The 24,148-nt window shown below is 47.1% G+C and overlaps 1 protein-coding gene across 1 annotated transcript in view; it reads left to right on the top strand.

The window, feature by feature from the left end:
* Positions 1-24,148, top strand: part of LOC119455668 (uncharacterized) — a 141,352-nt gene that overhangs the window by 75,349 nt on the left and 41,855 nt on the right. The window contains exon 5 of the mRNA XM_037717088.2: positions 9,899-10,043. Coding sequence (XP_037573016.1) covers positions 9,899-10,043 — 145 coding nt within the window. The remainder of the gene's footprint in view (positions 1-9,898; positions 10,044-24,148) is intronic.

Genomic DNA, 24,148 nt, shown 5'->3' with positions numbered 1-24,148 from the left:
AATGAACAAGCGTGGTGTTAGCGCGCACAAACAAACATGAATAGATCACACTGAATGACTGCAGACGACTGTCAAAACGCTGGCAGCACGCGCATACGCCGCAGCGGGCGAAGGTACGTGCGGTCTATCGCTTCAACGGAAACTGAGCGGCGAATGCACAGCGCATACAAAGGTCAGAGCCGTGTGGAGATAAGAGACGGTGCGGGCGAGCGATGAGCGCAGTTCTTGGCAGAGTAGAAGTGTGCCCCCCCCCCCCCTCCCCCGCTCCCTCCGGCGCTGGCTTCCCGCTTTCTTGCTTGCGCGTGGGAGATTGAGTGCGTTCGCTCTCCGTGATAGCGCGCGTCCCAGCACGCTTCCGCTCGGGCATACGGCGCGCGGCGAAGATTTTATCTATACGGAACCTCACGGCGACGGCGACGCCGACGGCAGAAATCCGGTTGAAGTGTCCATACAATTACTATCGCAATAAAAGAAACAATCACCGACGATTACGATACTCCCTAACGCGAAATTTGTGCGCAGCTCTGTGCGTGTTTTCACTTGAGAGCCGCGACAGCGGCGCTATACCGTATAGACCGGCCACACATTTGCCGCTTCCAGGAAATGACAGCTTATGCAATCGTAATCTTTACCGGGAAACGCTTGCAGCGAACGCTATGCGACGAGGCGAGCTTTCTAGTCCTTGTTTGTTTTTTGTTTTTTTCTTCGCGGATACGTAGACGGCGCGCTCCTCTGGCGCCATCTCGCAGTCGTCGCCGCCCGTCTTGCACGGCACAACGCTTTTCTTTTCACGCTGCGCTTCGCGTTCGCTTTCATCTTTCGCTGTGCTCGTTCGCTCGGTTACACCGACGCCGACGCTCGACGCCGGAACGGGCGCCTGAGAGCGGCGCTCTGAAAAATAAATACGGAAACTCCAAATTTACAAGTTCATTTATAACAGGTGGTAAGGTGCCAAAGAAAGGTTTCCGTTAAGGCAAAAAAAGAAAAGAAAAAAAAGTAATTGCGATTGTGGCTAATCAGAACCTGCTTCAGAATCGTAACGTTGTTTCTTCTGCTGCAATTCTTTCGCTGATGTGTGTAGACAGCTTTATTACATCTTTGCTGCATTTGCTCTAACCAAAATTGTTTTCTTCTTTTTATTTAGAACAGGGATTGGGCTTCTGTAGTATGCGTTTTATTTTCGTGAGTGAAAAAGTTCTCGCATTTTCACCTGAAAGGTGAAGCATCAATTGCGATAGCAAATTTGTAGAGAGCTATACGGAGTAATGATAGTAGCTTAATCAGCTGTATAAACTTGGACATGCAGCAGCACCGGCAACACGCAGAACTGTTGTCGACGCCGTCGGCGTTTTGCCCGCGTTCGCTCAAAATGCGTGCGGCGTTGGTGACTGTTGCCGGAGCCTCTGATATAAATAGGCACTTGGTGCCGCAGCTAAATGTCGCCTCCCTTTCCGCCCCCTCCCCCACGCCCTCTCGCGCGTCGGAAGAAGGCGCGTTTGCTCTACATATATGGTGATTGTAAAGGAGGAAAGAGACGCCTACTTCTGCAGCCCTTAAGCGAGCACGGCGCAGAACGCGCGTTTGTTCTCCGCCGTGCGTTCACTCCCCGTGAAAGCGCGCGCCCCTCGACGATTTCATCTCCATTGACGTCATACGGAACCTCACGGCGACGGCGACGGCAGAAATCTGCTTTTGAGTGTCCATATAATTGCTATCGCAATAAAACAACAGAAAGAACACTACAAATTGTTTCATTAGAATAAAAATAAGGACTTTCACTTGAGTGATTTATTCCGATGACATTGGAAATGTTTAGTTATTTAGTGCGTCATGAATATTTCAGTTCGGATGGGAAGCCTCCGTTAGTGTTATCTTTACGGGCTGTCAAAATATTTGATGCCAATGTGATTTGTATTCCCGTACTGTTGCTGTTATTGCGCCTATTTTGCCATGGACCCTAGCTTGTGGCTATGGGTCCCGACACTTATAAGTGCTCTAATTGTGCACAAAATTAACAATTCTAAAATTCATAAAAGAGACCCCGTCACGATCCAAAACAAGAGAAAAAAACTTGGAGGACGCTTAAGCTTCGCCTTTAAGAGTAGAACGCGATAGCGTTATCGGGACCCGTTCGCATCGCATCGTTCGCATACGGCAAGTAGGCTTCATTCACTGCAAGACTGAACGTGGGAAAAGCCAGCTTACAAAGACCAAGCTTACACCGATTCCCTTAAAGTCGGCTTCACTTTTAAACTGAAACGCATTGCTGGAAATACGTTTTTCCAGGGGCAATATAAGTGGTCTTATATTAAAATATGAAGGCCCTAGCACCTTGTTTTTATTATTTTATTAATTCTTTACTATTGCCCCGATGAGCGCTGGTCTCGTAGAAATATTTGAGTTTCCTCGTAGCAGAATTAGGTTTTCTCGTACATTCAAAGTACAATCCGACGCCGATTGGTAAACAATCCGATGGCGAATCCGATGCCGAATGGTAAAGTCGTACCTTACCATTTTTGTGACGGATTTCACTGTGAGAAATTCAATTTTTGTGGACGAAAACCTTGCACTACGTGGAGGGTCCTGCGCGGTCGATGTGGTTGGATGATTTTTTCCGCCACCCGCGATCACATGCCGGTTGCCGACGCCGGATTTTCTGCGACACGGGGCCCTAAACGTTATCCCGTTAAAAGTAAATAAAAAAATGTCGGCATGACTGCGGTAAGTATAGTTGCCAAACTTCGCAAATAGGTGCCCGCACAGTCCCAATCTTGTGACACTATTCGGCTAAAAATAAATATGTGACCAAGAAAAGGGCCGTGTTGTTTCGCCGTCATCTCTCGTCCCTGTCCCCTATAGTGCTGGTACAGGATCATGTAAAAATCTGGAAGACGCTTAAGCTTCGCCGTTAAAAGTGGAAGGTGATATCATTCAATTATCCCTGGCTGTTTGTCAGGCTTCCCGGCAATAGCAGCTTTTTTTTTTTTTTCAACTTCGCCTCCGCGCGCTGCTGGCGAGCGCCATCTGAATGGTGTTTTTGTAAGGAAGAAACCGCGGCACGCCGCTGTATGAATTGAATAAATGCTGGAAAGGGGGTCTGTGTTTGAGTTTCAGCGTAAGAGAATTGTTTTCTCGTGCATTTAAATTACAATCTGACGCTATCACGTCTGTACGTTGTGGTTCAGTCGTACTTTACGATTCTTTTGACGGATTTTACTTTGAGAAATTCAATTTTGTTCGCTAACACCTTGCGCCACGCGCAGAGCCTGTGCGATCTTGGTGGTTCGAGATGAATATTTCCACCAACGACGCCGGCGTGCCCGTGCCCAGGCCGACATCGACGCCGATGCCGGGTCTTCTGCGACAGCTGTCGCGCTAAACCAAGCAAACCCAACGAAAAGTGTTAGCAGAAAAATATAGACAGAAAAAAATTAGCGTAGCTTGCACTAGAGGCGCAATGCTAAAGAGTCAGCGCAGCTGATGGGCACCTAGCTAGTCCTGGTTTTTGGGCTAGGCTAAGTACTACGAAGTCAACCCCAGTATTTTCCGGAATAAATTGAATATTGATCAATTATCGATTAGCTATTGATTGGCTATCGAGTGGCTATCGCAAGGTATTGGCCACGTATTTGGGCTAGGCTAAGCACTACCAAGTCATCCCCAGCATTTTCCGGATTAGCTATTGATTGGCTATCGATTGGTTATCGATGACTGGCTAAGCTTAAGTAGTCCTAACCATGCTTAGCTAGACTTAGCTGGCCAGGCTCAGCTTCGCTAGTTCGCACGGGTATCTGCCATTGCGCTTGGACCCTATCTGCACAACCACCCGGATCGGCCCACATTTTTGGATTAGGCAGACACATTACGCCCGGCTTAACCAGCTCCGCTGTTAAAGACGGTGCAGCAGATCTCTAACTCGTTTTACAAATTCGGCTAAATTTATTTGCCATTGACAATAGGACATTTAAAGTTGTATGCGCTCGAGTCAGGTCGTTATTTTTCTTGCACCCCTGGAACAAACTGCGTGACAATGACTGCGACGGATGCGTACAATGGAAGCCTCAGGCCCGTTTCGTACGCGTGGCCTCAACGCCGGTGCATCTGAGATGAATTACGGTCATCCTGGTGCCTAGCCCACGCTCCTGGAATTAAGCGTGGCTTATAGGGCCAGTGACGACTCCCTCGCGTAATGGCCTCCAGTTTAAACGCGCCAGCGAAGCGAACAGTGCCCGCAATTAGTTAGCATTCGCCGCGACGCGCGTTTGCGTAAATGTGCGTTGCCCCGTTCCTCAGAGCCGGAGAAAGTTACATTTCGCACCGCCGGAACACGCGATGAATTGAGCACGGCGCGAGCTGACGCTACGTGAAATAAGAGCCTGTTTTTGTCCACCACGCTGGGGCAGCCGCAGCTGGACGAAACAATTATTAACGCGAAAGCGTTATATGCCCTATTACTCGGAAATCCAGTCATAGTCGGCGAGACCGAAAGATGGTACCAAAAATGGCTGATGGCTCAAAGAGTAAAAACACGTTAAATAATGCCCGGATTCACGTCACATTTCTGAGGGAGGTTCCTGCAAACAAAGGAAGTTAATTGGCTTTGAAGAGAAAATTTGGTACATTTCGATTTGCGTAGGAATCGAACGCGGGCCTCCGGGGTGCAAGATGAGCACGTTTCTCCGAAGCCGCGGTGGCTGCACGGTTCTGGCGTACGAAATGTGTGCCTAGTGCGTGCGTGATTGCGCACGTCACGTTGCAGCCACGTGGCCTACTAAAGATGTGGCCTAATGCGTGCGTCATTTGGCACGTGACGGCATGAGTGTACAAAATGAGCGCGTTCATGACGTTCCGACGTCTACAAACGGTATAAGGCTTCCACACCTAAGTATTCTTAAGTGTCTCAGCCAAATTTTTTGCCTTTTGACATCGCAGATATTTTTTTTTCACTTATTTACCTAAAAGTTAGCAATTATGCATTACCGAAAATGCCCGAAATCCGCCTATATCGTAGGTGGGTCCAGCTGCTTTCAATGAAGCTGCATGAAGACATTGCGGAAGCGAGAGCCAGCAATATTTCAGACCGGAAATTCCCGGCCGCGTGCAGTACAGTAATATTTGGCTCACGTGTTCACAGCAGCCTCTACGAAAAGATCGGCAATGTTTTCTCGCTATGTTCGAAAAATGTTTCAAGGCCCCTTTAACATCGGCATATACGCCCTAGCTGCTCATTTATGCAAGTAGCAATGCACAACCGAAACATCGCCACCATACAAATGTATTACCGAGAATAATTCTTCAACGACTCGCAAACGTTCCCACGAGAAAAGCAGAATGCTAAACGATCGAAAGACGACGCGCGCTTGAAGGACGCGGAAGGATATCAAACAGATGCCCATTTTCTTTTAGAGAAAATACCACGTGATCGACACCCCATCGCTCATGTCGCCCCGTCGCTGGGCCAAAAATCTATTCCTTGGCTTCTGCGTCCTTGCTGCTCCCTATAGTAGTGCGAACAGTATACCTACGTGACTTCCTAGTGGTTCTCTGGGTCAGTCACGCTGGCGTATATCTCGCGCACCCCGCGTATACAGTCGCACGCCGTTTCCCTCGGGTGTGCCCCGGCAATCCCTTTCGCGTTTCCTTGATGGATTGCACCCGAGTTCGCTTCCGGTGTTCTTTTGGGCCGTAAGCCGAGGGTTCGGTCAACACCCCGATACCGACTCGCGCCTGCAGGGGGCGCCACGTTAAGGCCGCTTAACTCGCCTCCTCCTCCTCCCCACCCACCCGCCCGCCAGCCTGGAGGCTTTCTGTCGGCTTTGCCGAATCCTACGAGCATCAGGCACGGCTATATTCGCGACTTACAGATGGCGACAGTGAGGAATGAAGGTGACCCGACTAAGTCGCGCGCTACCGGACGGCCGGCGATAGGGACTGGAATAGGATAGCATAGAACAGGATCGAAGCGAGACGATTGTTTCGGTCTGTCGCCGACCATCAGCATTAGCACATTCCGCGAGGGCGTTTGCAGCTATGAATGCGTTCTTGTTTGCGTTGAGCGCTAAACCACATTCTCGCTCATAACTTGTACAGAGCCTAGCTTGGTAGGTGGGCGGACAGAGGCATCATAAGTAAGAGTGGAGGCGGGAACGGAAGACGGAGAACGACGCCACCTTCACTTTTCTCCGCCACTTCCTGGGGAATTCATTATTTGTGTATGCGTCTGCTTTGGTGCCAGTTAGCGGCATATTACTGAAGAATGAATGCATTTAATGCGGAAGTAAGCAAATACTTATGTTTCAACCACCACATGCACAGACGCAGCAGTCATTTTCACCGACTCTCAGGCCGCCTGTAGAAATTTCTCGAAGGGCCGCTTCTCGGCTGATGCAAGGTACTAAAACGACCTATGACGTAATAGTTCAGCGGAAATCCGCTAGGTGGAGATAAGTAATTAAAGGAAAACTGAGACATCCACCCAAATGTAGCAATTTGCTACAATGGAAACCCAACCGGGTTCCTCGAAAGATTAGCTCAGATGGTAGAGCGGCTGCCCCGGAAAGGCGGTGGTCCCGGGTTCGAGTCCCGGACCAGGACGAATTTTTCTTCAACTGCGAGGCTTTCTTTCGAGGAACCCGGTTGGGTTTCCATTGTAGCAAATTGCTACATTTGGGTGGATGTCTCTGTTTCCCTTTAAAACGACGTAGCACTCCGATCCCGTAAACCTGCGTAACGTGGGTACCCGGACACGAGGGACTAGAGGGGAACGAAGCGGCCCACACCGCTGCCCGCTAGCACGTCAGGCCGGGCTCCCCTCGCCCCACACGCTCTCTGACCCGCGGCAGAAGAGGCGGAAGCCGTACCCAACAACTATTCGGCGACATTGCAACACTACAGGCTCGAGCGCCGCGTGTGCCCTCCACCGCACCCAAACCTCGGCAAAGAAGAAAGCGTGGTCCTCAGACGCCTACAAAGCAATACGTACACTCACGGAACTATATAATGCACCGCCTCTACCCGACGCTCCACGGCTACCTCTGCCCTCTCTGCAACGTTCCCGACACCCTGGCACACTTGCTTCTTGAATGCCCGTGGCACGAAGACAGCGAAATGCAGCCGGAAATGTACGCTAACCGAGCACCACAAGCAAACGAAAACCACCTATTCGAAACGTGGGAAGCGAAGCTCGCCCTCGGGGACCTGGAAGACCAACGACAACTCGTCGCCAGGGCCAAGAGGGTAGTCGAAGCCAGAGGGTTCCTGGACTAAGGAACCTTCCCACCTCTGGGTGATACCGGGCCTCGCTCGGGACACTGTTTCAGCAATAAACGTTTCTTTCTCTCTCTCTCAACTTTTTCTGCGCAAAGATTACCCAGATATGCCAGAACTTGAAAATCGGCGATGTAAAACTGACATCCTTGACAAGGCTTGTTGTTCTGTAAGTTGGTCTATAACAGTGTATAAATTAAAAGCATGCAAAAAAAAAGAAACACTTACAAGACAGAGTAAAATATAGACACCTGCGCTGTTGTCTGTCTAGTTCGTGTCATTTGTTCGTTATTTTCATTCCTGCGTTTTTACAATTTACAAAAAATGACATCCATAACGTCGTGGCCGGATAGCGAAATTCAAAGACGGGAATTGCGGACTTCATTTTCGTTAACAATAATCAATATTTTCAGCCTAGCGAACACAAACAGACCTTAGCAAGAGAAGCCCAGCCGTCTAATACAGATACCGAACTGGAAGTTGTGGTTCGTTTCTCGCGGCGGTCTTGCTACTGCTGTCATTGTCACTGGATTTCTCTTACTGGTGCTCAGTCAAAGCACTAGAAATGTCCACGGTGCTGGGCGATTCGTGGGCCACCATGTTTTGTATTCTTTTATATTCTTGCTATTTTTTACAGCGCACTTATGAACGCATTTCGCAGTCCTGTTTAATAAATAATCCCAACGATGAATCTGGCAAAAAATGCTATCTATACTGAGTAGAGAATGTTCGAAGATTACAATAGAAATCGTAAAATATCAAAGATCCCCTGTGTATGCATTAAGTGACCAATACACAACGTTTAGCCCTTTGTTGCTTCCAACCACCGTAATGGTCTTAACTCAAAATTGCAAATATGCGTATCTCAACGGCATTTGGCGTTGTGATCTGTGCGATGATGTAGCTGAAAATACAAAGTACATTTATCGCCAAATTTTCGAACAGAATCGCGATCTGACCACTTGCAGTCTAATCACAGAAACTGCTGAACATACCGTTTTGTTAGAGTCTTGTTTTTCCATATTGACTGTTCACGAACGTTTGCCAAAAGCGCATTATTTGCCAAAATGATCTGATATCACCTTACGTTGAGAATCTTTATTTATTGGACAGTTTATTACTTTGCGAAGAATCCGGATACATAAGGGAGACCAGCATTTCCGATTTCATCCAAACAATGAGTCAGGCATCAATACTTTCTACTAATTGGATCCAATAAATGTATACGTTTTTTTGTCAGAAGATAATAAATTCACCAATAACGTTTACTTGAAAAATTCAAGTAACCCCCAATTTAAGTTTTCTTTTTTTCATTACTGTTTCTGTAGGATTCAAATCAACTGCAGGGTGAACAAAAGCCTTCTTGGTCGCGAAGTACTTCACGGAGGCTCACTACCCGACATGGTAGCCCAATGGCTACAGCATTACCCTGGCGAGCTCAAGGTCGCGCATTCGATATCGGCTGCGATAGCTGCCTTTTCATGAGACCGAAATGCAAAAGTGTTCGTGTACTTAAATTTAGGTGCACATTGAAGTTGTCCAAGTGGTCAAAACGTTTTCCAGAGTCCCCCACTAAGACATACCTCAGAAATGGTGCGTGGTTTTGGCACGTAAAATCCCGGAATATATTTTTTAACGCAGGGTTATATACATCGGGCAGTAAGCAAAGTTTTAAAACAAAGCTGTCCGTTTTCCTAACGTCTATGCGACTGCGCAGGTGCACACTGGTGTCATATACTCTTGTATTGGCTTAAATAGTGCCCAATTCGGATCACACATAATGCGCCCTTTCTGCACCCTTAACACTCACGAATGATTAATGAGCACCGGTCGACTGTGTCGTTTTACTAAAGGTTGTGCGCTACATGTGTTCTTAGTTCACTCGCGTGATTTGTTGCCCATGCGCATAATAGCAAGCGATTTAAAAGCGCGGAAATCGTTAGCAGGGTCCTTCGGTAGTAGCAAGAGCAATTGCGTTTAGCGAATAACTGGAAATATGTGCTCTGAACTGCAAACCAATCAGTGAAGGCAACTGACGTCGTTAGACGTATATAATCGAGGCTACAGAAGACCCTTTCTCTCAGTTGTGAATGGTGCCCCCTCGGAAAATCCAGACAGCTGGGGAGCAAGAAGAAAAGAGACGATCAAGAGCCATGGAAACATCACAATCTGCAAATAAAGAAGGACGCGATTCCATCTGTTGTGCTTCAATGCACCGTCTCCGAAACTAAGAAAGCTTCGCTTACACTGACAGACATCAGGGATGTGTCCTGCTTAGAGTTTTTTTTTTTTTTTTTTTTTTTGTAAGAACTGTTTACCACTCACAGGTACCTTCGATGTAACTCGTGTACAAATACGATCGACCAGACGCCACTTCATAGAATTTTTTTTTCTCGGGAGAGGACCGCAATCTAAAGTCTGCACATGCCATTCTAGTACGTCTTTTCTAGGATTTAAGGAATGAGGAAAGTCTACCTTTGCGTCCAGTGTCCCTTATGCTCTGGCTTTGCGTCTGTTTGTACCAGTCACGACGCCTCAGTCGTTGTATGAGCAATAACCAGCCCAACTATGTTGTTTGCCCCAAGCACCAGTTTTCGAGTATTGCAATTTCCCCTCTTTCGCTGCTTTGCAGGTTTTTGTGAAGTCGGAGCTTAAAGTGGGCGTCGTCTACGTCAAAGAGGGCCAAAACACCGAGGAACAGATCCTGAACAACAGAACCCACAGCGCCTTATTCGAGGAGTTTCTTTGTCTTCTGGGAGACCGCGTACGCCTTAAAGGTACGTAATTGAATGCTTTTGCACTTGAGTACTTGTAGCTGCCAGCTACGCTAATACTGCTGAGTAACGTCATCTTGCTTCCTGTGTTTCTCCGAGTGTGCATGCGTCGTGACATGATTCGCGTGCCGCGCATGCGTTTTCTTTCTTGTTCACTGTTAAGCTCTCAAAGCGTTGGTCGACAGATGAAATAAATAATGTATTAAGAAAGTTCCTATTTCACAGTGTAATGGAAAATGAAGAGTCATGCATGAAAGCGGAAACTGTACGATTGGAGAACGTGCGATGAGAGAACGTGTCTCAGGTGGAGAAGTCTGGGCTCTTCCAATTGCCGAAAAACGAGATGAGCAAAATCTTTTAGCAGACCTGCGCAAACTTTTCGTAAGTATACATCAAGAATGGTTCCGGCTGAGGAAGAACTACTAGACACCCGCGAGAATATCGAAATGCAATCTTTAGAAGATGCTAGAATCTTCAAAGGGATCATTCAAGTCAGGGAAGGTTAACATGAACAGCTGGCTCTGGCAACTTTCAGAAGGCTCTCTACGGCCTAACGCTGCGCCCGTCCACTTTTTACCAAAGTTCCTTGCAACTTTGGCAATCCCTGGTTTCAGTATTTCACCAGACGCACTGCTAGCTTCTGGTAATCATTCACAGCCTACAAGGTCCCCGACGAATTTCACCACAGGTCTTCTCATCAGTTATTGGTGATTGTCGAAAATCACCGACGCACATTTGAGTTGTGACAGACTCGGAGAACGGATGACGTGAACGGCCGTGGAAGCGTTTTTCACATCTGACGCTATGAATCCAAAGAGGTGTGAAAACTCAACGGCAGCTCACTGAGATTTGGCTGAAGGACGAATGGATGCATGGATGGATGGACAAAGTTTGCGTAGAAGTCCTTGAGTCTGTCACAACATTCCGGATGATATCTTCAGATATAATTATACGAGAAGATTAAGAGCAATGAAGCGTATATTAGCGCCCACAAGGCGGGAACCCAGGAGTGAATATAGGACGACGCCATCAATAGAGTTCCGGCTTTAAAAGGAATCGGCTGAAATGAAAACTGACCGTAGTAACGAGGATCGAAGATGTAATTGAAACTCCGGGTAGGCGCGCTACCAGAAAAGAAGCGGATTTTTCTGACCACTGACGCGGAGACAGAACTATGACTGTATCTTTTCTTCCTTTTATTCTTTTTTTTTCATTTTTTCCTCTGCACAAGGTCTGCGAGATGCGACTGAGTAATATATCGAGCGAAGAGCGACTCCACCTTCCAAGAACGTCGAGGCGCACTCCCAAGGGGAACACAGCGACTGGGCGCTTAATGGAATAACTGATGCGCACGAGACTTCGAAGACGAATGAAATTGCTGGGATTTAATTTACGTTCCGCTTCTGAATCAATGCTTTTTTGCCCCAGTCAATCGAAGACCTTTTAGCGAAGTCCTAACGTTCGCTTCGATTATAGGACCAAGCTTGCTACTGACATGACGCACATTCATTGTGCTTTTGAATTTGGAACGAAGAAACAAAGCAGTGCACATCTCTTCGCTGGGACTGAGAAGAACGATCTGTACTGAAATAAGGACAAACATGTGCGGGGATCCAGATTTCTCGGCGGGCTTGTAGAACATTTGGCTACGTTTCTGTGAATAATTAAAGGCGCGTGAGAAGGAATGGTGTAGTTTGAGTAAATGTTTATGCGGGGTAGAAGGCACCAGCTGGTATACTCGGAGACATTGCGACATCCTGAGACCGTTCAGAGAAGTAAAAATACGAGCTGCTGGATTTGTTGAAGTGTAGAAAGAGAATAAAAAAGCAATTTCTTTCCAATTTGGATTTTTGTGTGCGCTTGTGAATCTGCTAATATATGCGCTTCTTACTTACTGTAAGTTAAATACTGTCTTGTTACTCCACCTAAACAATATTTACCCACGGCGCGACGTTGTATCCGTGAATAAATTGTGCTTTTCATTATTAAAAAAATAAATAAAGTCTCTTTGCATATAATCGCGACTGAAAGGACAGCCATTTTCAGTTCCTAGATTCTTACACGATCAAAAAAGCCACGTACACCACCGTTCCGCGTTCGCATTACCAAGAAATAAAAATGAATGTCGTATTAAAATGGATTTTTGCAACTTTCTCGGTACGTAGCTTATTGCGTAATACAATGTTCGAAGTCTGTACGGGCACCCCGTGCTACAACTTCCGTTTCGTGTGCCTAAGTGTCATACATACGTTCCTCCTATAGTCAGTAAATTCAATAAGTCATTCATCAATCACCGTTATGTTCGTTCTTTTTCTATTGATATAATTACGTTAAGAGATTATGGCACCAGAATTACGACGGCCAGCCGCTCCTCGTGACCCCCTCTGCGGTGGCGCAGTATTTGTGGCATGGCGCTGGTGAAATCGAGGGCACGGGTGTGATCACGGCCACGACGGCCATATTTCTATGGAGGCGGAATGCAAGAACGCTCGCGTACTTAAATTTAGGGGGTCGTTAAAAAGCTCCATGTGGTCAAAATTGATCCAGAGTCCCCCATTACGGCGTGCTGGATATTCAGATCGTGTTTATTTGTTATTTTCCTTGCACGTAAGGCCCCAATACCTTTATTTAATTTAGTGATCGCGACATAAATTTTATATATATTGTAAGCACATTTAACATACTTCATCGTTCTCATTTCTACATAGCCACCATCCTCCCTGTTTGTCGTTTTATTCGTGTTCGAGCCTGGGCCGTGCCTGCGGAATGAACGGGTCTGCCAGTGCTGCCAGTGCTGCCTGTCCTGGTCGTCGTCCGTCTTTCAATATATATCGTAAGCTACCACAAGAAATTAAGAAGTACATGGATAAAACGGTCATAAACGCCAGACAAGGCGCAGAACATTGCAAGGAGCATTATTTGAATATATCTTCAGTGTGGGCTTTGTCATGAGGACAAGAAGTAACAGGGTTTTGTTTAGATGACGAATATTGAGCATCTTTGTCCATTGATTTCTTAAGTGTAATCTGTGCACGACTATTGTTTCATGCAGCCACTTTGGGCTGTAATGTTGGCCCGTGAAGATGTCATACATTGTTCCCAGAGAAACATTTATCCTCTTGAAAACAGTTGTCGTGATGCAATCGAGTTAAAAATTTAGGCCTTCTTAATGTGGGCATGGTTCATACGAAAGGCCGCACCTGAAACCAGTCAGAAAAAAAATTAAAAATAAGCGTAATAAAAACTGGCAAAAGGTTTTTCTCAGGCGCAACGTGCTGGGAAGCGTTTTAACAGCGAAGCTGTTTAAACCAGCGGTAATTTGTAATACATATTTAAAACAGCGCCAAAAAACACGGACAAGAAAGAACACAGGACGAGCGCATGACTGCCAACAACACCTTTATTGTCCGTGTTTTTGGCGCTGTTTTAAATATGTATGATCAGTACCAAGTAGCTCGGACCCAAACCCTTCCGGGTAATTTGTGGTTCGTACCAAGAAACTATGAAGAAATATGAAAAACCAAAGAGCCAAGAAAACAAAGTAAACTTTCTTGTCGAGGAGGAACTTGAACTTGCGTACCCTCGGTCCCAAGGCGAGCGTCGTACCCACTAGGCTTTTTTTTTTTTTTGTGTGCTCTGCGAGGTAAAGAGGTTTTGCGCGCTATGAGAGACGCATTCACGGAGCGGGTGTGCTGGAACGCGTTGTCGGCATTGCAACGCGTTGTCGGTGTTGCAAGCTGCGCTGTGCAACGCGCAGTGACGGCCGTAATTCCGAGACGCACGAAAATAAATTATCATCATCATGACTAATAAGATGAAAAGTTCGCGCGCGCTTCAGGAAAATGCTGGGCTATGATCGCCCAGCTTCGCTGTTTCAAGGGTTGCGCGGCCGAGTGCAAGGTTCAGCGTCTTCTTATATATATATATATATATATATATATATATATATATATATATATATATATCGAAGCTTTATATATGGCTAGGCTTATATGCATTTTTCAACTCCATAAGTAAGAACTCAGGTTCCGAATTCGATGGAAAATCGCTTCATTCTAAGCAATACCTTATACGTCTCATCACTTGGTTATGTATTTCGAGTAAATTAATTATCAGTAGGTGCCATTTTCATGATCAGTAGACTCTCTGGTAGATAATAAACGTTTCTCAAATGTTTGCTGCTGTGCGGCCCGCGTCGGCCGTGTCTACACCGCTCCTTCGTCGTTCCAAGCTCGTGCGTGCCTAGTTTCATTCCGCTCACCCGGGGCGCGGCGGCACTGTCGTGCGTTGTCGGCAAGACAAGCTGCCGTTCTCCATTTTGAATATCACTTCTCTAGTGGTAATGGGGAAGCCGCGTACAGTGCGCATTCCCGAGGAGCAGCGCGCCTACGATGATCGACGGCGAGAACAGATGCGAGAAGGCAAGCGGCGGCGGCGGGCGGCAAACACCGATGAAGATCCGTCCTGAGAGGCCAGCCGCAACTGGGTCGCCATGCAAGACGGCTCAAGTCGTGTGCTAAACAGCTTCACTGGTCATCCATCTTCACAGAATGGAATGGCTCACGATTTTTTTTTTTTTCAGAAGCGCCTTTTCTCGAGGTCTCCCGCAGACTTCCGTTTCACAGAACCTAGATCATCACCCGACATGGCTCAACGCAAGACAGCAAACTTATATTGAGTCGGCATATGCGTACAGCCAACTGCACTATTTTTGTCCATTTCTTTCAAAATTTACTTCTTTGTCTTTTCAACCGTTATAAAGTGAATTACTCTCTTTGGTTCATTCGCCGTTTTCGTACTCGAACAAACGTGTTAGTCGCCCCACGTGTTAGTCACCCCCACGCGTCCTTTTAAGAATAAATTGCTTTGAGCTCCCGTTGTCGGCGACCTTCAAGAGAACTTGATCAAAAATCCAGAGCCGTTATGCGGGCACTGAAGACAAGAAAAGGCGTGAGAACGAAACTAAACTTGCGAGAACATCGGGGCATCATTGCGACAGCAAAACGGTATCATCCGGGCAAAACAGTCAAAACTTAAGAAAATGCGGTCTCTGGCCCTCAACCCCTTGTACAGGACCGCATTACATAAGCTAGTTACTGCCGAAACACGTAACAAAAAACTGTCAGTCACTGGGGTGGAGATGGAAGACCAGCGAAGCTGTACTATGGTCGGAATTATGTATTTCCAATCACGACCATTAAGATGGGATGGTGTAATTGGTTATTTGAACTCTTAAAGAATGAGAAATGTATATGATCTGGTGGTTTTCATTTATTTAGTGACCACAGAGACCATGGCATTATGGTCGCTACGGTACACCACCATAGGGTGTACGGCAAAGGTTGTCACGTTCTTCATAAACACGTCACCAACGCCGCGCGAGTTCGGTGCGAACGTGGGAAAAACACCGCCGCCGTCGACAACAGTTCTGCTCTTTGTTTGTGTGACCGCACACAACCGCTGTCAAAACGCTGGCGCGAGCAAGCGCGTCAGCAGCAGTGGGCGAAGGTTCATGCGGTCTATCGCTTCAACGTAAACTGAGCGGCGAAAGCACAGCGCATACAAAGGTAGGAGCCGTGTTGCTGATCGCTTTCAAGATACGGTGCGCGCGACCGCCCGGCGCCGCGCAAAGTACAAGTTGCTCGCAGGGCAGAAGCTGCAACCCCTCCCTTCCGCGCTGCCTTCCCGCTGTCCTCCTTTCGCGTGGGAGATTAAGTCGCCAGCTCCTCGTCGCTCGTTGCGTTGTTCCTCCGAACGAACCGCACGTGGCCGGGCCATGGCGAGTCGTAAGGGCAACTTTTAAGAGCGCTAGCGCGATGTCTACGTGACGGAACGGCTCCACGCCGTTGTCTACGCTGTTAAGAGAGAGGCGGGCGAGAGCCCAGAGAGAGAGTCTGCGGCAGAGGCTGGCAGGGCTGCGCGCATGCGCCGCAGTGAGAGAGCGGATACGTACACGCACAGTCTAGGGTGTCTCGATTACCTCCTCGTCCACCGCTCCCCTTCCATTAGGAAGTCGCGTTTGCTCTCCGCCGTGCGTTCGCTCTCCGTGAAAGCACGCGTCCCTCGTCCTCGCGCGCTTTCACTCGCACATACAACATATTTTTTCTTTCTTTTTTTCCCCATTATTATAACACAGCGTTGCGCCTTCACTTCTTAAAGTACGTGTCGGACAGGCAAGGAAGCCATCTTATTGCAAATACTTGTCGTGGAGCCTATATTATTCTCGAAATAGAAGTGAAAGACACATACTTACAGTGACTCTAGAACAGCCATACGCAACTTTACTAACGGATATGTGACACGGATAGCAACCAGGTTACTAGACAAGGTCGACAGTGAGAGGATCGAAATCCGCTGGTTTCCTGCACATCTGCGGGTGGTGGACGGAACTCGGAGAAACCTCAGTGAGGTGGCAAATGAAGCAGCACGAGGACTTTCTAGCCGTGCTCTTCAAGACCGAGCAACTTGCACTTCACCCGGGGAACACAGGGATCGATTATTAACATATGACGAAATCACGAAGCATTATTATTTAAGCAGACGGGAATACCCATTGCCACACGGTAAGCTTTGCATAGCCCAAGCGGTCACATTACGTTTGCTACAGACAAGGACATACCCAAGTCCAGATTTCATTAACAGGATCTATCCCGAGAGGGAAATTCAAACCAATTGTAATAAGTGCAATGGCATCATTACTCTTGACCACATGCTTTGGCAGTGCCCCGCGGTCTACACAGACTGTGACAAGGAACAATAATGGTGGCGGCAAATGCTACACAGTGAATCACTCTCTGACCAATTACGGGCAGTCCAGAAGGCCCGCGTTGTGGCTGAAGGGCTCGGCCTGACAGTCCCAACGTGGGAGTGGCCCGCGTCAACCCAGTGTTGACCTTCAGGACTCAATAAAGTTCTTCATACCATACCATAATAGAAGTGAAACTCGTGAGGAAAATAAAGACGGAGAAGCTGCATGACTCTAAAACACTTTCCCTTTTCAAAACCAAAAACGAAACAGAAAAACAGAAAGTCGCTGCTTCATTGAGAGACACTTCATGTACAGTGCGCTAAAGGATCTGCTATTCTTCTCGACTCCAAGGTATCTGTAGTAACAACATCAGAGGTGGTCATAGCGCTAGAAGACACGGACAAGAACGAGAGAACAGGACGAGCGCTAACTTTCAACTGAGTGTTTGTTGTTGTAGTAACAAGATTGAGTAAGAAAGTTTTGTTCGGGGCGCGGCAGCCATATATAGAGAAGAAGCTCCTAATTCTCTTTTCATAATACTACGTACATGTTTTGTCTGTGTTATCAAAGCGTTTGTATCTGGAGGTGTTAGCATTGACCGTTCCGTTCATTATGTAATTATATGCAGCTACACTCTCATACATTGAACAAAGCAGAAGAAACGACACTATGTACTTTCAACAAGCAGTGTAATCCAGTTCACAATGCGGTATAGTGGCCCGAAAAAAAAAAAAGAATATTACTACTAATGGAAGAAGAGGGAGAAGGTGCTGGGATGTGACCTCTTCTCTATTAAAGCCCCACTTGCGACGGTATAGGCTGCTTGCCATTCACGAAGTCTATCATCCAACGCATCATCATCATCAGCCTATATTTATGTCCACTGCAGGACGAAGGCCTCTCCCTGTGATCTTCCCCTGTCGTGCGCTAGCTGATTCCAACTTGCGCCGGAAAATTTCTTAACTTCATCATCCAACGCATATGCATCGCTAAAAAACCAGAAAAAAAGAAGTCAGGAAAGAAAAACGCGAACTCCATGAGACAAAAAAAAAACAGGAAAATAAGGAAACCAGGGATCATATACTTCGGCCCGACCCCCAGCTGAAAACAGCGGTGTGACCTCCGCCACAACCACTTCCCCACTGTCTATTCAAGCAACAAAAGACGTTTGAAAGAAGGGACGGGCGTGGAGGCAAAAGGTGCGCAGCAGCTTGTGCGGCGTCTTTCGAAAAGCATGAGAGGAAAGGCTTAGGTTACTCAAGCTGCCGCATTGCCAGCTGCAGCGTGGCATACGATCGTTACCTCGACTTACGCTGGAACTGGGAGGTCGTGCTTTTCGACACCTTTCATCGTAGCTTTTTTTTTTACTATTATTATTATTCCCCTTATTTTACGCAACCCAAAGGGCCTTTTATCGTTTTGTTATTTCACCGGCGAGCGTGCGTCGGCGTCTCTTGGAACCGTAACACCCACGAGAAACCAAGCGAGCGAGCTTTCACTGCAGCTTCACTCGGCCCGTGAAAAACTGGCTTCCCACTGGCGCGTAAGACAATGAACGGTGCAGCGTGGCACGGTGCCAGACAACACAGAGAGAGCGTGTGCACCAAAGAACGAGATATATATCGCGGAACAATAGCGGCGACAGCGCTCTATGCCGGCGGCTCGGCGGCACACTCTCCCGTATTCAGACAAAGGTGAGAAGCGTGCCCCTCAGCGACACGCCATTTGGCAGCCCGTTCCCTCTTGTTTAAAGGAAGGACCCAAAAGGCGCAGCCACGCGGTGTCGAGCCATTACCGTGTCTGTGGTTCCCACTTTCTCTCCTGCGTCATCGCGCTTTTTACGCCCCCCTCTGTCCTCCGAATACACATCTGCACAACAGGAGGAGGCGGCGGGGGGGGGGGGGGGGGGGGGGGGGGCGTCGTCTCACCTTCGGATCCCGCACTGGTTGAGCTTTTCCTCGGCTGCATTTGAACCTGGGTCTCGGAACAACAAAGCGGTTTTTTCTCCTGAGCTCTCTGTTTGCTTAGCGCACTCGTGCGATTACTGAAATGGCGGCAGAGAGAGCGCGACTCTCAGTGCGGGGTCGCAGGTGCAGTCTTCGTTGCGTATACCTGCGGTAGAGACAGTGCGTGTAGGATGTAGTCTATCGGAGCAAGCTACAACAACTTACACAATGTAAGTGGCAGGACATTTAAGAGAATAATTTTAAAGACAACTAAGTTAGGAGATGTAAAGGCTTAGCGGCTGAATTCTCACCAAAAAGAACGAACAAAAACAAAGGGTACGTACACATTTGAAGAACCAAGAAGCATAGGCTCTCGTGTTGAATCACAGGGCTGCCATTTTGAAAATTAAGTTTAAAATAAAAAAAAGAAGATCGTGGCGCGACGTTGTTATTTGCACTCTATAGCCACGAGTGTTTCGGATTGAGCCGAGTTACAATTTCGCTATTATGGTCGTATGAAAAGTCCCAAACGGGGCGAGGATGACGTCAAGGCGCATAAATAGACTATCACAGCCACCGAGTACCGAATTAGTTATTTTCAGACGAGGGCAAGATATAGCACCGCGGCCGCTCTGCAAAAAGTATCTAAACTTAAGTGAAATGCAAAAGGGCAGAGATTTCTCAACCAAATATTATGTTTGGTGAGTGAAATGAATGTAGAAGTTAGAGTAGTTCAAAATATCAGTATAACCTCGGTTAAACGCATATTCATCCCAGCTTTCCATAGGTATTTTCACACTGTATTATAAAATGGTAAATGCGCGCATTTACAACTTAGTGTTGCCAGTAATGTGCTTCGCGGTGCCCCTATAGTGAAATTATTGGCTCTATCTTGATTTTCTTGTGCCGATTCTACGTTCTAATTCACCACAGAATCAATGGATGCGTCAATTCCTCGAGAAAAGAAAGTAAACTACTATTCAAACTTTAATTCTACGAACAACAGCGGGTCAGCTGGCGATGCCGTCATACTTGAGCATTCCGAAAAGGTGATGCGGCACGAACATGTTCATTTGCATATTCCATAAAATTATAGCCGAAAGAAAGTGCTGTGTATGCCTGGAAACTATTTCGTCACAGTATTCTTCGTAAACTGCACAAGGGGTTGGATGATGTTCTCAGAGGGGGTGTCTTCAGTTCATGACTCTCTTGGAAAAGGCTGTCGCAATGGGTATTTCTGGGTTTCCAAGGAAATGGTTCAGTGCAAACATTGGTCCGCTCTACTTTCGTTATGACAAGAACTGGAGACTCTTCCATGACTACTACTCGAATTTCTCGTATTCGCCGATTAACTCAACGTCGTGATACGTTCAGTTCTAAGTGTAGCAACAACCACGCCGATTTCGAACGCGCTAGGTAGAATTGGAATAGCCTTTAAAAAAATGCCATCAAACTTCAGCAACGCCGAACAACAGTTCAAGCATTCGAAAAGAATGAAAGTAGAGAAATGTTTGTTGTGAAAATCGCTGCCGGATACGAGCTTTTTCTTTTTCTTTTTCTGTGCAGTTAAATCTACGTCAGTATCTACGAAACGGATGGTGGGAGTTATTGCTTCATTCTAAACGACTCTTGTGTTTGATATAAAAAAGTAGTTTGTTCTGCTTCACACAATAATCGTTTTTCTCTCAAGGTATCAGTTGCGGTATCATGTGGAAACGAGAACAAAAAAAAAAAGAAAACGCAGAATTTATTAAAATGGTTCGAAGTAAACAAGCTTATACGGTATCAATGTCGAAAAGCGATGACGACACTAAACGTTCCAGCTGTCGTCAGCGGCATCTAGAGCGACGAAGGCGCATCAAAACTGGGAGGCCATAGAAGCTCCGTTTATGATATAACCCGAGCGTGAAAGTTATTCGCTTGTTAAACTTGTGTACATCGATATAAAGTGCGGCGTGTAAGAATGATGGAATGCCGGATATTGCGTTTGCGTTTCTAAAGGACCGCCCAAGCTAGGACGACAAGATAAGACCGGTGCACGCGGCGTTGCTAAATGAAAGGTACAAAGTACTCTATTCTAGACCATTTTCTTTTGCAGGGTCATCGTAGAAATACGTTGGAAGGCACTGGAACCTCGAAGGTTTACAAAGGCTCGACTAGCTTGCCGCAAGATATTAAAATAAATATTCGCTAAAGTACGAAAAGGACGCTTTCCGTCCAATGTGCACAAAAATAACACACACACACACACACGCACGCACATGCGGAGCGATGATATAACGCGAAATGAAGCTTGAATAACAGCTGAAAAAAATTCCAGGAAGGAAATGAGCCGGAAAAACAGGACTTGCAAGCAGCAATGGCACAGCTGTCTCGGTGCTAGCGGCGTGGAAAACCGACAGATGGACATAAGAAACAAGGAGGGGGACGCAGGAAACGCAAAACCTAAGAAAAACAGAGAAGATCGAGCACTAGTTTCCATGGCGACCAGACGTCAATGGTTTCTGAGAGGAAGCTATACACAGGAAGAAGAGTATGTCGTGAATACAGCGAAGAAAGAATAACTTTCGATCTTCTTGCCGATTTTCTGCCCTATCTTGTCTTGTCTTGTACTTCAGCTGCACCGGCCGAAGCACTATACCGGTAGACCACATTGTAATTTCTGGTAAACTGCTTTGCACACGAGCCATCCTCTGGATAAAGGAAATGAAGCTTATAGGAGAAAAAAAAATAAGAAAAGGTGAGTGGTAGACAGAGGCTATGGTCGTGACAACACACAAGCGAATTTCCGGCTGGTCAGATGGCCGCCTCCTCTTGGATTCGCTAACGGCTAAGGCTCGCCTTCTCGCCTACCCTGTCTCCGTTTCGACCTGCCCGATGCCTGAATCTAAAACAGAGCTCGCCGCTTTTCTGGTCTGAGGAGAAACGTCAGACAGGGCACAATTGCGTCGCCAATAAATAGCAGGTTCGCTAGGCTTTTGCTTCAGGCGGCCGTGGAAGAACGGCGGGAGCAAGTTCCTGGTTTGCGTTTTTGTTGTTTTCATAAATAGAAAACAAACGAAAAAGACAGAACAGAAAGTAAGAAAGATCTCGGGCGCATTCGCCTCTGTTTGTATTCTTTCGTCGGTGCATGGCGGCATGCCCATGGCGGCATGCCGGCATGCCGGCATGCCCTGTGTCTCTGCCCTGACGGCATGGGCACGAAGCCCCGATAAGGGTCCGTGTCTTTACGTCTCTTCTTTTTCGAGGGGGAGGGGAGGGGGGCGCTCAGCATTCACAGTCACAGCCGTTTCTTTTTTGCCATAGTTTACTATAGTTCGGTGAAGAGAATGCGCCGCAGATTATGAAAAGCAGCAAATCGCACTATGTCTCTTTTAATTATTGGGTGGAAGCATCGTCGAACTCTACTTCAAAGTGTTTGAGAAGGACAGCTATAAACTTTTTAGTTATGGAAGCCAGTGAAGTCTGCCTTTTCCCCCGAAGAGGAGGAAAGGAGGATGGCCGCAGTCGGATTTATCCTTGCGGAACTTGCCGGCAACAGCGAAACCCAATTACGTCACCCGAGTGCAACGTTTAGGCGTAGTTCAAGAAAAATAAAATCTGAAGTCACGTCGTCCACTTCATCATCATCCGGAAGCGCAGCGTGAGACAGGGGAACAAAGCTGCGTGCACAGCCAGGTGGAATAGGAAGCAAGCCCACGGCTTGAAAACCATCCAGTGTACGAGGTCGTGTTGGCCAGCCGACTCCGTGACACAACGCCCTGAAATTAGTCTTTTAAGCGTTACCAACTCCCTCTTGTCAGTCTAGAGTCAGGCGAGAGGTGTCCTCACTCCTAAATGTCCACTTTCCTCGCGGAAACACCACGGTGTTTCTGCGAGGAAAGTGGACATGCATTTCCTCCACACTATAGCCTGTGGAGCGCCTCTACTCTAAAGGGCCTCAACCAAGACTTTCCGGAATAAACAAACTTTAGCACGAAACGCAACCCCTGAAGCTTTCCGAATTCAGGCGAACGCCGCTAAAACGAACGCCTCTACAAGGAACTGGTCTGTATAATAAGCGATTGACTATATGTCCCGGCGGAATTCCCATCTTCCAGACGTATTGTGAACGCTTGTACAACGGAGACCACTACAACGAACTTGCCTGTACAGCCAAGGAACATAGGCGTCCTCGACGGCTGCTCTGTTGCCTTACAATGAACGCAGTGTAACAGTGCCGTAAGCGCCCTCCGCAGATGCCACTAAAGGCTGCATCTGCGCTAGTGCTTACGCCAGCGCTAGCGACGCACTTGACGAGCGTGCCGATGCCAGCGAATGCTACTACTGTCCGGCTGCACTGTTGTAGGAATCACTCAATTCGTGCGCAACTTGTTATAACACACCAGCGGTTGCAATGGCAAGATGTAATCGTAAGTGACGACCGACGATGACTTCAAGGCCATCTAGGGTGCAAAGGAAGCAAATATCAGTGAAGGCAGTAGTGATGAAGAGCCTGCAGATGAACCAAGAATTTTGACGGCAAGGGAAACGATAGCGGCATTCGATGGCCTCCAGCTTTATGTTGGGTAAATCCCGCGCTTCGTCGCGGCGCATACCGTAAACCTAGGTGGCAGTGAGGTAGGCTGCTATCGCATATTCCGTTAGGCGAAATATGCACAAAAATGTGCAACTTATTTCACGTACATTCTGTTGCATTAATGTTAAATAAAGTGCTTTTTTGTAGTTGAACTTGTTTAATCTGCTCTATTGTGAGCGGTGCCGTGCGCGTTCTTAACATCGAAGTTATCTGTAGAACTAAGGATTTTGGAGTTCCTAAGCCCTCCATTATAACGGCCCTCCGCAGACTGCATTTCATTGGTGAAGCGTCCGCTATCACAGACCCAATCAGTGCCGGCACTATCGATTTTTGTTTCAATTTAGGATCCATAACGAGGACGAACGCAGTATATATATATATATATATATATATATATATGGAGTCTCTTGAGTGGTATTGCTGGTTCTATCCCTCGTTACACCGATCCTTGTGTAATGAGATTTAATGATGATGATGATTATTGTGGTTTATTGGCGCAAGGGCCAGATGTGGCCAAAGAGTAATGAGATTTAATGCACAACACGAACGGTGTAGTACTTTTTGGAAGGTACGCGGGCACCAGTGATTACGTTGTAACCTTCGACGGGTCTTGTATAGAAGCCGACGCGCTTGATCCGCAGCTCAGATTTCGACGATCACCGCCTGCACTCGCCTCTATCATAGTGCTTGAGTGTCAGTTGCTTATGGGGCGAATGTATACCCAAAAAAGAGTTTCGTGACTCGCAGCTGTGTCACTGTCTTATTCTTCAGCGCCACTAAAACGGCACAATCTTACGATGAAATTAGATTGAGAAATGTATATTTCTTCTTGCGC

This window comes from Dermacentor silvarum, chromosome 6, assembly GCF_013339745.2.
Source record: "Dermacentor silvarum isolate Dsil-2018 chromosome 6, BIME_Dsil_1.4, whole genome shotgun sequence".
Taxonomy (NCBI): Eukaryota; Metazoa; Arthropoda; class Arachnida; order Ixodida; family Ixodidae; genus Dermacentor; species Dermacentor silvarum.
Note: the sequence above shows the minus strand (reverse complement) of the source record. Positions and strands in the feature narration are given on the sequence as shown.